Below are 16302 nucleotides of genomic sequence, written 5' to 3'. Positions count from 1 at the left end.
AATGAAATAACAAAAAACATCAAGAGCATGCAGTGTCATTCCTCAGGGACCTGCAGCTGAATATTAAAAAAATAAAAAAATGAAAATAAAAAAATAAAACCAAACACAAACACGGAGAGACAGACGCCTGGGAGTGACAGTGTGATGAAGACAGTAGTGACAGAGCAGCCTGTGCTGAGAGCCAAGGTATTCTTGGAAAACAAGCCACTGGGTTGCAAATTCTCCAAGGGGAAATAAAGAAGGACTAGAGAAGGAGGGAAAGTGGCTGACTAGACTGAGAATTGCTTTTCGTCATCACACAAGGGACACGACGCTTATAATCAAATGAAAGAACAGTGAAACCAAACATCACAAAAAAATGTCATATACTGTAAAAATCAGCAGAAATTAATCCATATATTGACTATATTGACTTATCCAGTGACATTACTATGTGGTTATGGTTTAGAGACAAGCAGGAAAAGCAAAGGGACCCTCTGTGCTGTAAATAACATCAACATGAAAATTAACATGAGCCCTTATGGGTAACAACAAAAAAACAGCTTTTCGTGAGAGGTTTATGTAATGTAGGAGCCAGTTTTGGGCGATCATCCCAGAGAGCCGGTCCAGAAATGCAGATGACAGCACATATGGAAACCCTCCAACAGCCCCCCCACATCCCTCTCTCTCTCCGTCTCTCTATGTCTCTCTCTCTGTGTCTCTCCCTCTCTCTGTCTCTGTCTCTTATCTACAGGCTCACTGGGTTTTTACATAACAATAGCTTTCTAAATACAGCCTGGACGCTCGCTGAAAAACATGATGGAGACCGTGGCTGTTCAGTGCTGACAAGAGGGTCAGCCAGACTCATTTACATGGAGCTATAGTATGTAGCACCGTCAGAGTCAGACCTGGTGGCTAAAATTGCTGAGCACAGAGACCGCGATCATTGCAAATTCTCCAGGACAATTTAATGAGATTCTTTATCATTGCTTTAAATAAATTATCTCATCAAAAACAAAACAAAACAAATGGAAGCTGTGCAATCAATGTGAAAACAGTATGAAAAATGTAAACCTGTCTTCTTGGTGCAAACTGCTTAACTGAGGATTATTGATGAACTATGTGATTGGTATTTAATGAGAGCACTTCTCAGTCAGCAGAAGTGTGTGGAACCAGCGCCCTCTTGTGGTAACAATGAAGAAGGAGCGAGAGGCTGTAATCAGCAGCATCATTTCAATGGTAAGAAAGAGCTCACAGAATTAAAAATGAATAGCAAGCCTATTTCAATTTGTGCTATAAAGTTCTTATTAGCCCCATATCTCTATCTATCTGTCTATCTATCTATCTATCTATCTATCTATCTATCTATATAATACATACACACACACACACACACACACACACACACACACACACACATATATTATACATATAATTCAATGAATGAACTACTGTATATTGAATAATACATGACTTATGACTTACCAACATAATTATGTAGGAATGTGCCTAATGCACAAAATAGGTTCATTCCAGAGACATGGAAAACTTTACCTTTCACCAGTAGAATAATATTGCTCTTATTTTGCTTTTTTTTTTTTTTTTTTTTTACTTTTTTCATATGATTTTTCAGTGTTTTCCCTTTAATTTCTGTATTTCTCAGGGTTGTAAAGCCCCTGAAAAAGCATACATCATGTGACCAAATGCTCCTCCAATACACAAACCTTACAACGAAAGTGGGTTAGCAGCTGTGCAATGAGATCCACCATACTTATTCAATAGCATGGGGATACATTACTGCCTTATAAAAATTCACTCACAATAAATAAATAAAAAGATGAACTATTAATTGAATGAATGAAAATGCAAAGAAAACTGCAGGTCTTACAATTTTTACAGTCCATTAAATCACAAGTGGATGGAAAGGGAGGGATAGCTGATATTTAACAAAAGACCAATATCACCCTGATTATTTTGGCACACACATGTGCCTGTAGTAAAAATAATAAGCATGGTCTTAATTGGTGGCAGAAATTAAGTTAATAAACATTTCTATGATGACAGAGGATGAGGAGTCCAGACACTTTGCTCCACACTGTCAAGATGAAGCTGCTTAGGTGACGGTGTTTTTAGATTTCCAGCTCCCGGAGGAAGGATTCAGGAACAGATGGCTGTGTGGGTGACATGGCCGGTGCTCTTGACTTCACCTTAGTTTCATGCAGCGCGTTAATGAGAGGCTTCTGACAGCCATCGACCTGCTAAGCAGCACAGACAACTGAGCTGCAACCTGACTTTAACACGAGGAGGCGGCACTGTGTCAGACTGTAAATGGAGACGTGAACTGTTAATGAGAGACTAATTACAGTATCATCAAACCGGGGAAGTTAATGAACTCCCTGTATTAAGCCAATGGTGGGTGGGTGGGTGGAGATTCCTATCCCAGCATGCATTGGACAGGGCAGGGAAACACCACGGACAAATTGCAGAGCTACCACACAGATACACACATGCTCACAGTCACCGGTTTCCCTGACTTTTATGTGTGTTGGCATATAGGAGAGGGACCCTGAGCACCCAAGGGAAACCTGCCCAACACGGGAAACACATCTGAACCCAGAACTTTCTTGCTGTGCAAACCACAGAGGCACAGTGCTGCCATGTTTGCTCAATTCACAACTTGTATTCTACGAAAAACTGAACATGAGACAAAACAAAAACAAACAAAAAAAAAAAAAAAATGCACAGAAACAAAGAATACCTGTCACTGTATATTGGCTATTCAGCACCATTCAGAACTGAGTGTTAGGTAAAGATCAAAGCTAAATTTCCCATAAATGGGTAAAAAAAAAAAAAAAAAAAAAAAAAAAAAAGAAGGCATTTTCACCTAATATACTGTATATATTTTTTGCCCCAAAGGAGGCATTAAAGCTATGGTTTCCACATAATACTCTACTCCCATCTCATTACTTGCATATTTCATTAATCGGTCATACTCTACATTATACTACTCAGTAATTACCTCTTTTTCTCATTCCCATTCTCCCTCTAGTCACTGAAATCAGATGTCCTAAATTTGGCTGAGAAGTTTTAAGAAATTCAACTTTAAACAAATTGGGCTGATGTAAATGTAAATAATTTAAGGTAAATACCTCTTGAAGTATTTATTAGGCTACAAAAACATTTAGTGACATTTTTCTTACAAAATGGATGATGCATCGTACAACTGAAAATAAATCACATAGTAAAATAAGACTCGAGGAAAAGTGTTGGTTTATTTGTTTTACCATGTGTAAAATTAAAAATGTACTTGACATGAATGTACTGAAATATCCGTAATTGTATTTGTATTTTCGGCCTGTAAGAAAGGAAACATGACCCATAATTTACAAAACGCTCCATAAATTCTGGGGTTCATGATGAACTCACGATGGGCGCGCAAGATGTTTTCCATAAGAGGCTGGGAGTATCACAACGTCTTGTGTGTAAATACTGTGGTATCACCATGGTTTCCCATGCGTCATCAGTGGGAGTAAACCTAATTATGGTGCTTGCATACTAAAGCACACAAGCTCATCAGTGGGTGTGAACCACTGATCAGCTGTTGTGGTGGAGCTGGCGAGGGATTTAGACCGTATCTATCTGCACCTATGTGCACCATACATCACACTCTGAACCAAGAGCAGAGGTCATCAGAAAAGAAAAGAGCATTCACCGGTCTCTTTCAAACACAATTTAGTTTTCATTTCAGTGCGCTCCAACGGCTCCTGTTGTAGAAACAGCCAAATTCGACAGAGTGACAGAGATTGCTGCTCTACTGCTGAGGGTGTGTCTCAACCATAGCAATTTTTACTGTTAACAAAGGAGAAAATATACACTTAATATCCTATTATACATTATTACTGCACAGAATGCCTACCTATGTATCTATTTGTAGGACTGGGCATTGGCAAAGACATACAGCATTACAATATATGGGTCACATCTGTATCACATTACACTGCAACAGTCTACAGGACTGAGTGAAAATGTATGAAAAGAGCAAAAAAATACAAGCTACTGCATTACACCTGGGTGACTAATACAATATACAACATAGTAAATAATACATATATATTATATTATATATATAATAAACTGGGTGGCAAAAGCATTTAATTCATATACTCCAGTTCCAATTTGTGAAAATAGAATTGGCACAATGCACTTATTTAACGCTGCCTGGCAGATGTCATTACATATGACAGCGACATAGTGAATATTGAATCGAGAGGCTTGCGAATCAATGCGGTGTTCCAAAAAAAAAAAAAAGAAAAAAATTGCAATACTCAGCTGTATGTTGTTGCTGCTGTTTTTTTTCACAGCTATACCTATTTGGTGTGTTTGTGTATTTGTTGGGGGTTTGCATTCCTGCTTTTCTCTCTGAAGGCAATTTAAATGTAATATATGCCCCATGTTTGATCAGCATGCATGCTTATATTCACCACCATAATACAAGGTGTTCAAGAATTAAAGGCAGACTATGCACCTTGAAGTGGGAGGGTCCACCACTCTGTTAATCAATGGTGAGGATGAGGCTGAGGAAGGATAAAACCCATCAGGTTCATGTCAAGACTGATAACCCATAGAATTAACGTCACACTTTTAAATGTCCGTCTTGAATCTCATGTTTTAATGTCAAATGTATATATAACGGGGTTAAAAAACTCTTTCTAAGTTATATTCTTTTGAGAATTGAGTGGCCTTCAGCATTCTTCACCACATCATAACAAGGCAGGGTGCCCTCCCCTTTGAAACGGCATAATCTGCCTTCAAGGCTCAGCGTGATCAAAAACAAGCCTGTCTCAGTGTGGCGTGATTGTAGGTCAGTGACATAGCTGGCAGCTCTCGCAGCTTGGCCATATGGATGTGGAGGAAAGGGCTGCACCCTTATTCATCACTTCCCTCAGATGCAGCATATTGCTAAACAGTTTCCCCCCGACATGTCAGGCTGTCCTCCCTGCTCGCCCACCGCTCTGCACAGCACCCACAGCCCGCAGAGGGCCACCATGATGTGCTAAGCCCCTGCCTCTCGGGGTTGATCTGAGGCTCTGTGGGTAATCTCGTCAACAGATCAGAGACGCTGGGACTGAGCACAAGGCCGGGCTACACAACCTAGAGCCTAATGGGATTGGCTGCCATCACTAGAGGGGCTGCCATGATTAGCCTGCTTGGAAGCGTTTGGGGGATTTAGATCCCAAGCAACCTGCCCCGGGCAATTAGGACTACGTGCTTAGCAAGAGTGACGTGAGCGTAACACTCAATACCTCAGGACAAAGGGTGCTGAGGCAGTTTGAAATGGAAAGTGCCACTTGACTTTTGACTTGTCTACTACGCATATAGTACGCTCTCCTAATAAGCAAAGTTAAAGATTTGAGGCTTTTTTTTCTTAAATAAAGTGTGCAAAGACTGTTAAGAATTTTCTGTGTATTATGTAGCATAGCTGTGTGTTTTTGCCAGAACTGAATGCTTCTAAACCCAAACTTTCTCAAGAGAACAATATTTTAAGAATTAAAACATAGAAAATAAAAAAAAAAAAACTTAAACTGGATGGATTTTAACAGCAGAAAAGGTTAACATGGTTTGCATGTGAGCTAAAATTCCCCTGTAGTCATTTTCACTGTATTTACTGTCTTTCATGTGTCATGTGGTGATGTGCGGCCACTCATTTTCAAAGGTCCCTGCCTGTCAATCCCTCAGATACCCTCTGAGCCTCTTTGACCCTGACGTCATTCAACTCAGATCTTGGACTGTCTGGCTGACTGAAGGACAGACCCAAGCTCTCTTAAACCTGCAATAAACATATAGACATGAAATAGACATGAAAGTGGTTACCAACATATGGAATCAATACATGGGAGTTGTACAAAAACTTTTTAAAAATCCAGTTATCTCCACATGATTTAGGCTGCACAGTCCAGGTTTGTCTGTACAATCAGAGTGTTTTAATTTTATATATATATATAAATATATATATATATATATATATATATATATATATATATATACATATAGAAAAAAGAAAGCTTAATGAGGTGATTGAGGAGGCTGAATGAACTTTCTCACAGCCTCTGGGTGTGGCTCCAGAACTGAAGCACGATTAACACTCAGTACTCTCCTGCTGATGTCCAGTATTACCAGTGAATGGCAGCCAAACACACCCATAACTGCTTGATTAAATGAGGGCCACTCAATATCTTGCAAAAATCACCCTGATACAGTACCATAATGATGTAATCAATTAGGCAAATTAATGCATTTATTTCTGCATCACCATACTTGTCTTCATATGACACATAGGATGTGTAAGAATATCAGTTTTCCTTCATTTATATGCAAATTTGTGCGACAATGTGTTCCAAATGTCTCCACACACAGACAGATGTCACCATGGCGGCATAATGTCCTGCAAACCAGGTGTTAAAATGGCAGGACATAAAAAGGAGTCGTAATCAGAGAAAATCTGCAATATTTCATCTGCCTCAAGTCTAATTAACCCCAGGATATGCAAGCTTAAACATTTCCCCAATACTTCATTTTCATTCTTTAACACAATCATGCCTTACAAAAAGGTGGAAAATGCACATTTTCTGACAACAGGGAGTTGAAACCTTCTTCAAAATCCACAATATACCAGCACCCAGCCACATGTCACAGGCAAACAAATGCACCACTTGCCCTTGAAATAGGTTTTACTTGATCTGACTATATTGTCAAAAATATAAAGCTGCAACAACACTTTGAACAAGACAACCCAAGTCATATGAAAGCATGATACAAAATCCCAGACAAGCAGATCCACTCTCCAGAGCTGAAAGAATACTGAACGATCCTTCTTTGTGCCCCGTGGTTCAAGACTCCTCTTTAATTTTGGTTGGACGACTGAACCATGAAGGGCTTCCTGGCTGCAGCTCAGGAAGCCTCTGAAGTGGATGGACACATGGTGAAAACTGGTTTGGTGGGAACACTGCTATCAGTGGTGTCTGCTAAAGGCCAAGTGTCTGAATGAATGACAACCCCTACATTACATGACTAAATTCAGTGGTGATAGGAATGCCAAAACTAGACATGCAACTTCTCTGCTCTATCAATCCGTCATGTATCTTCAGCCTCAGAAAACAAATATCAGCTGAGAGATGTTATTCATGTTTCATCTTGATTCTACTGTCTATTTTCAAAGTTAAGATGGGTCACGCTTAATGCACATGGAATATTCAGCAAACCTGAATACACTCATGCAACATTATATGCATGCATAAATAAATATATGTATGCATAAATGTAAGGATCCTGTCTTATTTTTAGACAGTTAACATAATTGCAAACTGAAATCCAGCTGAAAATTGATGATTCAAATATAACACAGGCAAATCTTTTTCTTTTTCCCCACTGGGACACGAGTGATTCTACAGTCAAGTACACTAAACAAAGCTGTGTAAACAGTGTGTATGCATGTGACTTGTTAGTCAAAGTATATCAGTCTTTCTTCTGATTGAGTCTGGAAGCTAAAATATCTCATTATGTTGCATTAATTGATAGATCAAGCTGTCATGCAGGCAGGAACGTAACAGTCCTGAATACAAGGCCCACTGACCCCCATCCTTAACTCTACAAGACCGATCTGTTCAGATCAACTGATCCAATCCTGCCACAACACACTTACGTAACTTCAGAGATACAATACTGAGAACTGCTGCTCCTGCAGTAACAATACCTCAATGTTTTTAGTATTGTTTTGAGTATGGTAAAGATTATTGAGGCTGATATCTATGAAATACCTTGGCAGCCATGTTTAGGTCATGATAATGTTCACTGAACATCACTAAACATCGTGGTGTAGTGACAGTTGCTTTATTTAGCAGGCACCACACCACCTGGGATTTAAACGTCTTAACTATAAGAAGTTTACGGGACTTTAATGCCTTGCTCCCTGGGATGTCCATGTGACTTCCACTTAGAACAAAAGGGGAGAATACACTAGGACTGAGGTGTTTCTGGCTGAAATATAAGTTGTTGTTTTTTTTTTTTTCAACTGCATCTACACCATAGCTGTGTAACACAACCAAAGACACATGCATATAAATATATAAATATATACATATGCACAAAGCTAATCAATCATTTCTAGATGTGAGAAAAAAAATCTTAACATTTTGTACACCCAAAGGACTTGAAAATATATAGTGTGCTCAAATACAAAGAGTCAAAGCATTTCATTCTCCCTTTCCCCTACATCATTCACTGTTGCCCTTGTTTTACTAATTGGATTGATTGACCAATCAGGAAGAGGCACCTCCTAAGACAGAGGTTAAAGGAGAGGGAATTAAAAAGTGGATTCTGGGGCTGGACAGAGCTGCTGGATTGATTTGACCCTAGAGGAGTGCCTATCTGATCATCTAATCGAAAAGGGCCTAAGAAGCCAGGAAGGCTCAAGCACCTCCCTCCCAATCCCCTTCCGCTCGGAAATCGCCTTTCAGCACGATTAGTGCTGTGACCAGATTCTCTGTAGCTGCTCGCGGAGAACTGTCAAAATTACCAGTCTCGAGGATCTTGATTTTGAGGAGGACGACAGCATGGGTGCAGGAGCAAGCGCTGAAGATAAAAAGTCCAAGGAGTTGGAAAAACAACTCCAGGAAGATGCTGATAAGGATTCTAAAACAGTCAAGCTATTACTGCTTGGTAAGTGCACTGAAAAATAAAGTCTTGTGGAGTCAGGAGGCATGTGGACCTTTAGTCCCAGACCGCAGAGATGCCGAGGTGTTCAGTTTCATAGACTTTAGCTTCACATGAGTTCATTTTACAGATTTAACTTTGTAACTTTGCAAAACATTTTTTAATGGAGGTAAAGGTCTGCAGAGTCAGGTGCCAGGCATAAATGCACAGGTAACAAACATCCAAGTTGGATGTTTGTTACCTGTGCCAGCTTTCATTAAGCCTTGTGAGCCAAACCACTTATTGCATAGTTAAAAAAGAGAGAGAACTGATTTCCAATTAACATTTATGATGACAAGTTTCAAAATGAAAAAAAAAGGTGTATTACTGCTCTCTCTGGTAAATGCTGGATGTTTCCCTCAGGACGTTTTGAGCTCATTTAACTGGGTAGTTCTTGATTCTCAGACACGAGACATCTGAAGGTGTAAAACTGCACTGGCACATCTGCTCAGTGCTTAGTTAGATATGAAATATACTCAGGGGGGATTTAGAAGCCTTGCAGATTATTTGTTTTCCGGGTAAGACTCTTCCATTAGTTTATTAGAGAATGAGAGATGAGAAGACAGTCTAAGCTTGTGCAGCAAAATTGAAAAGGCTTTAGATGGAGTGAGAGCGGGAGCGAAAGGGTTACAGGCTGATCTTTTAACATAGCGATTAGAGATCAAGCTCAGATTACAAGATGTCCTTTCTACGGCTAAACAAAACAGCAGAACAGTTCTCAATTTATCTGTCCTGAAAGAAAAAAAAATCACTGGATATTATCAATAGACCTGTTTAAGCCCAACATAGATATGCCAAATTTAGACCCGTGCTGTGCAAGTACACAGTTTTGCCACTGTGGAGATCTACTTTTAAGAACAAAAACGTTGAAAAAGGAAAGCTAGTCCACTCAAATGTTGAACCTTAATTCAAAAAAAAAAAAAAAAAAGGATTTAGTCATTTTTTACAGATCAGACAAATACAATAACGATTAAATTTCAAACTGCGGCGGCAAACACACCGATTACCACATTTTACCGACGATACACCTGCAATCTGTCAAAATAGAGAATGCCTTTTCACTTCTAATGGAAGGACATTGGTACTTAAAAGATCATAGCCTTTGGTCTAAATGAATCACCGCACAGCAGTGATGATATGTCAATCCGATTAGCTAACCGGTTTAGCCCAGATCCACTTGGCAGGTCTGCTCGGTCTCTACACTCATCCATAACGCACAGTAAGGTATAAAGCCTGATTCATCATCATCACGTCCAAATCATCATGGCCATTAACAGCAGCGTGCATCATCAGTGGGTGCTTCCATGTAACGCGGTGAGACAGAAGGAAAGCTGCTTGATTTGATCTCATTACAAATGCGCTGCTCTGCATTGCCAACCTTGCATCTGTTATGAGCAAGTGAATTTTGAGGCACAGCATACTCAAAAATGACCAAAACAGATAAATATACACAAGGCTGAGGGGAATTTAATACAGGCTTTGTATTACAGTATAATTAAGCAATCACTGTGTAGGATAAAATAGTTTCATACATGTCCCGAGAGTGACTTTAGTATCTGCGCTGCATGTTTTTAACGGCACTGGTGGTGCATGTTCAAGTATTTAATCTATAAATGCATTTAACAGCTACCATTAAAACTGACTCTCAGTTGACCAGTTCACCTAAAACAGAGCCTGATGAATTCTCACTGCCTTAACAATGCATTTTTTTCTTTTAAAATCCTCATCTGTAAGAAAAGTGTCAAACACTCCTAAAGACCAAACAGACTCATCCATTAGATCTGTGCAGGAATTGCAAGCAAGCTGCAGCCAGTAACTGTATCAGAGGTAAGTCAGTTAGACCTGGATCTGAAAAGCTAGAAAGAGCGCCATCTTGTGGACAAGGACAGACAGCTGTGGATGGATTGCATCAGAGCAGTGTTTTGACATACATGAGTAAGCTTGTTTTTACTCAAATCAAACCGGACACCAGCTGATTTCACTGGGCATAGGGAACTAGGCTAACACGTGAAATCAGCAGCGATGAAAACCGGCAGACTGTTGGGCCTCAGTTGTTCATGATTGAAAACCATCAAACTTATTAGGTAGTCGCAAAAAAACTGCCTCGCTCTCCAGCAATACACTAAAAGTGTATATACCAAAGAGGACTGAATGGGGCTGTTGAAATGGATGTTTCACTAAAAGTGTGACTCACCAAAAGTAGACACAGTAGACAGACAAATGCCATAATTTCCTATCCTCAAACTGCATCTCCTGAAGTGGTTAAAAAATGTGGGTCACTGTGTCATTTTTCCATACTGACCATTATAAATATGACAGAAAAACATGTCGATGCCAAATATGTGAGCATGTCTATCCACTTTCCTGACTTTTAGAAATTCAAGCTGATTGCATTACAGGATTGCTTTATCCTAGATCTTAACAAGTTGATGACTTAAACACTCAAATTCATCCTCTAAAAATTAAGAACATCTATTTTTGCAGAATAACAGCCTGAATGTCAATTTCAGCACAGTTGCCTATTAAAAAGTGAGGCTTTCAATGCCACAGACACATTCAAAAAATTAGCACAGGATGGAAGAATGACTCACAGGGACAAAATAAAGGCAATCTAAAAGTCATCACAGCTGATAGAGAACAAACCAGACACTATCACATTTCCGCCTTATCACAAATGAGCAAAATAAACTTGTTGCAGAATGTGAGCGGAGAGTAACCCATAATAGTTTCTAGGCAATCCTGAGCCAATAACAGAAAGCCACAGGAGTGACATGGTGAAGGCTCAAGCAATTAGTGTGCAGCCAGAGCCGAGGGTGCCTGTGGCGAGTGCAGGACGTTAGTTTTAGTCTTTGGTTGTGCTATAAAGTGTCAGCTCACAGCCAGGGACGCCCACTGCAGAGCACAATGCCTTTACTCTGGCTGTCAATACAGGCATTAAAGCCCGGTGCTTCCTGTGGGGTCAGCTAAATTGTAATCATGTTATACAGCCATGCTCATGTTAGGCCACCGTGTGTACACTTGCTTTGGGGAGTGTTTTATTTGAACTGATGAAGTTATTTGACCATACTCACTATACTGCCTGCTGGTGTGGAGGAGAGTCAGAGTGGATGTGTCAGTGCTAACCTTTGTCTTCTCTTCCAGGTGCTGGTGAGTCAGGGAAAAGCACCATTGTAAAACAAATGAAGTAAGTAAAATGAGCAGGCGTTGACAAATATTGATTGGTAAAACTCAAATGTTAAAGTAATGAGTACACTGTGTCCTGTACACCATGTCAGTGATGATGAGGAATCACAAAGCTGAGAGTTGAAAATCCCTCTAAGCTCACCAGTAGGGGACACGGTCAGACAGGAGGCTGAAAGTCCCCTGCATCTCTGGCCGTTTCACTTGCAGTGAAGCCAATTGCAAAGGTCAACAGGGCAAACATCCGCTTACACTGATTTGTCAGCACTTGCCTTTGTCCAGTTAGTTTCACTCTGGCAGAGAGAGATACATGAACTTGTGAACCCACCACAGGGTGGCACTGTGAGATGACTATGTAGCTCCAGTAGACATTAACATAGCTTGTATAGGTATGACATTAGCTCTTCTTCAGCAATGCATCCGACCATAGTGTGAACTCTACTTGATGTTGATCTTTTTTTTTTTAGAAATTGAGATTTACTTATTTACAGAGGACTCTGCATTTCTATGAGTAGCCATATGACATATCCACCAACATACTAATTATAATAAAGCTTTGTGCTTGACTGATACACTCTTTCCTCAACTCGTCTTCCTCTGTAAAGGATTCTGCATCAAGGTGGTTATACAAAAGAGGAACAAATGGAGTTCAGAGCAATCATCTATGGCAACATCTTGCAGTCTGCGCTGGCTATCATTAGAGGCATGGAGATGCTGGGCATTGACTTTGGAGCACCCTCTGCACAGGTCTCATTACACTAAAAACTTTCATGTGCATACAGTATAATACACATCATGAATGTTTGAATGCCTTTTTGGCATAAGATTATATAAGTTTTGCGGTGGAAATACTGTGTTTTGATGGTGAGCTTTTTGCTCTCAACTACAGGAGGATGCACAGAAGCTGCAGAACTTGTCAGACTCCATCGAGGAAGGCACAATGCCTCCTGAGCTGGCTGATGTCATCAAGAAGCTGTGGAAAGACTCTGGTGTGCAGGCCTCCTTTGAGAGAGCTGCTGAGTACCAACTCAACGACTCTGCTGGCTAGTGAGTAAACCACACAGCCTCATACTTTTCTGCTGGGATTCATAGAGGGGTCACAAATGACGAACATTACGTGGCTCCACTCCCACTTAAAAGCTGACTCAAGAGAAGGGCTGCATCATGCTGTATAAAAACTGGATTTCATGCTGTGTCTGAAGTCTGAATGCTGTGCCATCTACTTTGAAACCCACAGCTACCTCGCTGAAATGGACAGAATCTGCAAGCCTGACTATCTCCCCACTGAGCAGGACGTGCTGCGATCTCGAGTCAAGACAACTGGTATCATTGAAGAACAGTTCTCCTGCAAAGAGTTGCACTTCAGGTGAGTCACCAGCAAGTCTACCTCAAGGCCCTGACACCAGGTAACCCTCCGAAACCTAAACATTATCACCAGCACACAAAGCTACAAGAGTCTGCACTTTGTGACAAAAGGAATTACATCTTTGCAGGCAAAAGCAGCACGTTTTAAATATTTTTGAAAGACATTAAGGGAATTTCATTTAGGTTTCAGAGGGTTCACAATGATTCGGCCCACCGGCAACAGCTGACTGAATTTAGAGATATTGATGTTTTTTGACTCTTCCTTGAACAGGATGTTTGATGTGGGTGGCCAGAGGTCAGAGAGGAAGAAGTGGATCCATTGTTTCGAGGGTGTGACTTGCATCATCTTTTGCGGAGCACTCAGCGCATATGACATGGTGCTTGTAGAGGACGATGAAGTGGTGAGTCGGGACCCCATTACCCATATCGTGAAGCATATTTAAAGAAAGAAAGGCCAGTCACTCACCTACCCTGCTCTTCTCTGACCTCTACAGAACCGCATGCACGAGTCCCTCCATCTATTCAACAGTATCTGCAACCATAGATTCTTTGCAACAACCTCCATTGTGCTTTTCCTCAACAAGAAGGATCTCTTTCTAGAGAAGATCAAGAAAGTCCATCTGAGTATCTGCTTCCCAGACTATGACGGTAAGGCCGGCTGTCACTGCAAAGCTAAGAGCATTTCAGCTGTATCGAGCCTGAGTGCCTGTCAGGACAAATTCTGGAGAGCTTTAATGGTTCATGAATCATACCTGCTGAGGACAGTCACAGTTCTGCAGTCGCTAACTCTTTTGTAAGTCATGTAGTGTAAGTCATGTAGTGAGTGATGGTCACAGTCAGATGATGCCGAATTGTGTTTGGGCCTTCAGATCAGTTCAGCAACAAGAAATTCAAAAAGAAGAATTCAAAGACTAGACTGAAGCAACTAACTTGAAGCAAAATATGTGAGCATTAAGTCCAGTGATTCCTTTTTTCGTCTAACCACTGTTCTGCAAACAAGTGTAGAAGGTCAGCACCCCCTCCATGTGATCCTGTCCTGTGCAAATTGTTCTGACAAGATGAAAGACACATGAAATTAATTAAAAGACTCGGGATTTCAGTTCAGACAATGACAGCCTTAGAGATTTTCCTTCAATCAAATTGCATTATGCAAGCTGTGACATTTAATTTTTATGTCAGATGATTGACATCCACTGATGCACATGCAGACGTGTCAGTGTAAAAGACATCTTTTTTTTTTCAAACTAAACTTTTGAACCCTGTCAATAAAGACGCTCTCCTGACTCCTCGTAGGTCCTAACACATACGAGGATGCCAGCAACTACATCAAGACGCAGTTCGAGGACCTGAACATGAAGAAGGGTGTGAAAGAAATCTACTCCCACATGACCTGTGCCACAGACACAAAGAACGTCGAGATTGTGTTCAACGCTGTGACAGACATCATCATCAAAGAAAACCTTAAAGACTGCGGTCTTTTCTAAGCAGCTCCAGAGCGAAAAAAGGTGCGAAGTGACCACATCAATCCCGTGGACTTTGTTGATACCGAGTAATAAGGTCCAGATGTGGCCAGTCATTTGGAGGCAGACCCCTGGCAATTCAATTTAAACATCATACAGCACAACATATCTGCCGACCCTGTGTTGCCAAGCAACGATTTCTGGCTATAATACGAGCTAATACAAACTCATACCACACAGACAATTTAGACCCTTTGGGGGTGCAGAGGATGAGGCAGATAATGAGAAGCATTGAGCATTCCCTGTAGTGCTTTCTGATGAAATGTCTCAGTCAGCGCCTCTTGAGGCTACACATCTACTTATCTCTTCATTTTTTAAGTCTGAAACATATTGAACCAAACAGCCTGTGGGTAACGTGTGCCTGACACCATGAGTGAAGCAAAATAGTTAAAGAGTATGGCAAGGCATTTTACCTATGAAGAGTGCTGGATATCTTGAGGCTCTGAGCTTGTTTCATGACTAGATAGCAAAAACAAGTTTGGGAAGCAATGGAACATTTCTGAAATGTAATTTTTAATTTTGTTCTCCTTTGCAGAGGTTCCTCTCCTACCTTAACCCTTCACCTGACATATTGGCATTAACTGAGGAGTGTACAGATAGAGCACAGCGGATCCTTAGTTTTTCCAGTTGCTGTGTTAATGTCATCACTTCCCGTCCCCGTCCTTGACTGATCCTAGCACATCACTGTCATGACAGTACGACCCTGCAGCACAGTGCACATCCAGCTGGGCTGAAACAACTATCAAGTCACCATGTCCTTGTGGATACGCGGCTTTCTGCAAGAAAAAGTTGAGATCGGTGCTCACTTGACCATCACTGCTTCCTAAGATGTGACTTTTGACTACTGTATTGTGGGTTAAATTTACTATTGAAACCAAACCCTATCAAATGAATAAAATAAAATAACCAGGGGAAATTATTAATGTATTGAATAGCAAAACTGCAACTTTGTTTTTTTTTTTTTTGTTTTAAGTTCAGTAGTCTCTGTGGTCTCGATATTTTAACTGTAAAAAGTTGCTGAGCAGGTATCACAGATATTCCCAGTGCTTACAGTATATCCAGATTACAAACCAAATTGTACATGTATCTACTAAATATAGAGCTAATGTATTTCAATTCATTTACATTTTAATGTGATGATTAAATTAAAGAGGGTCCAACATGGTAGAGAAACTTTGTACATAAGAGTAGATTAATAATTATATTTTGAAAGACTCAAATCTATGAAATATATGAAAGAGAGAGAGGGGGAAACTCTAGAGGGACAATGTTTTATTGTGAAAAGGGATTGTAAATGTATTGAGTTTGTCCTTTCTTATGAAATGTAGAGGCATGAAATAAAGATGCATTAACTTCATTCGCGTCTCTGCGCCTTTGCTACAGAATCACAGCGCCACTCGGAGAAAAATGTGCATTGAAATCTGAAAACAATGTTGTCAGAGCGCCTGAGGTTGTCAGTTGTTTTTTTCTTGGTGGCGTTGCTGCCGTTATCAGAGTTCCTGCTCAAGTC

At 40.4% G+C, this 16302-nt stretch overlaps 1 protein-coding gene across 1 annotated transcript; it reads left to right on the top strand.

The window, feature by feature from the left end:
* Window positions 1–8369: 8369 nt before the first annotated feature.
* Window positions 8370–16149, top strand: gnat2 (guanine nucleotide binding protein (G protein), alpha transducing activity polypeptide 2). The gene is made up of 9 exons (XM_030055747.1): window positions 8370–8694; window positions 11869–11911; window positions 12513–12654; window positions 12797–12954; window positions 13145–13273; window positions 13544–13673; window positions 13767–13920; window positions 14566–14777; window positions 15328–16149. Exons 1-8 carry the CDS (start codon window positions 8589–8591, stop codon window positions 14754–14756), a joined length of 1053 nt encoding a protein of 350 aa, XP_029911607.1. The 5' UTR covers window positions 8370–8588; the 3' UTR covers window positions 14757–14777; window positions 15328–16149.
* Window positions 16150–16302: the final 153 nt, after the last annotated feature.

This window comes from Myripristis murdjan, chromosome 7, assembly GCF_902150065.1.
Source record: "Myripristis murdjan chromosome 7, fMyrMur1.1, whole genome shotgun sequence".
Lineage (NCBI taxonomy): Eukaryota > Metazoa > Chordata > Actinopteri > Holocentriformes > Holocentridae > Myripristis > Myripristis murdjan.
This window is presented reverse-complemented; position numbering and strand designations above follow the sequence as displayed.

What these genes read in the sequence shown, in the direction of transcription:
- gnat2 (XM_030055747.1), top strand. Translation starts at nt 8,589, where the DNA reads ATGGGTGCAGGAGCAAGCGCTGAAGATAAAAAGTCCAAGGAGTTGGAA. An exon ending in ACCATTGTAAAACAAATGAA is followed by an intron (nt 11,912 to 12,512) that starts GTAAGTAAAATG and finishes TCCTCTGTAAAG; the next exon opens with GATTCTGCATCAAGGTGGTT. An exon ending in TGCAAAGAGTTGCACTTCAG is followed by an intron (nt 13,274 to 13,543) that starts GTGAGTCACCAG and finishes TTCCTTGAACAG; the next exon opens with GATGTTTGATGTGGGTGGCC.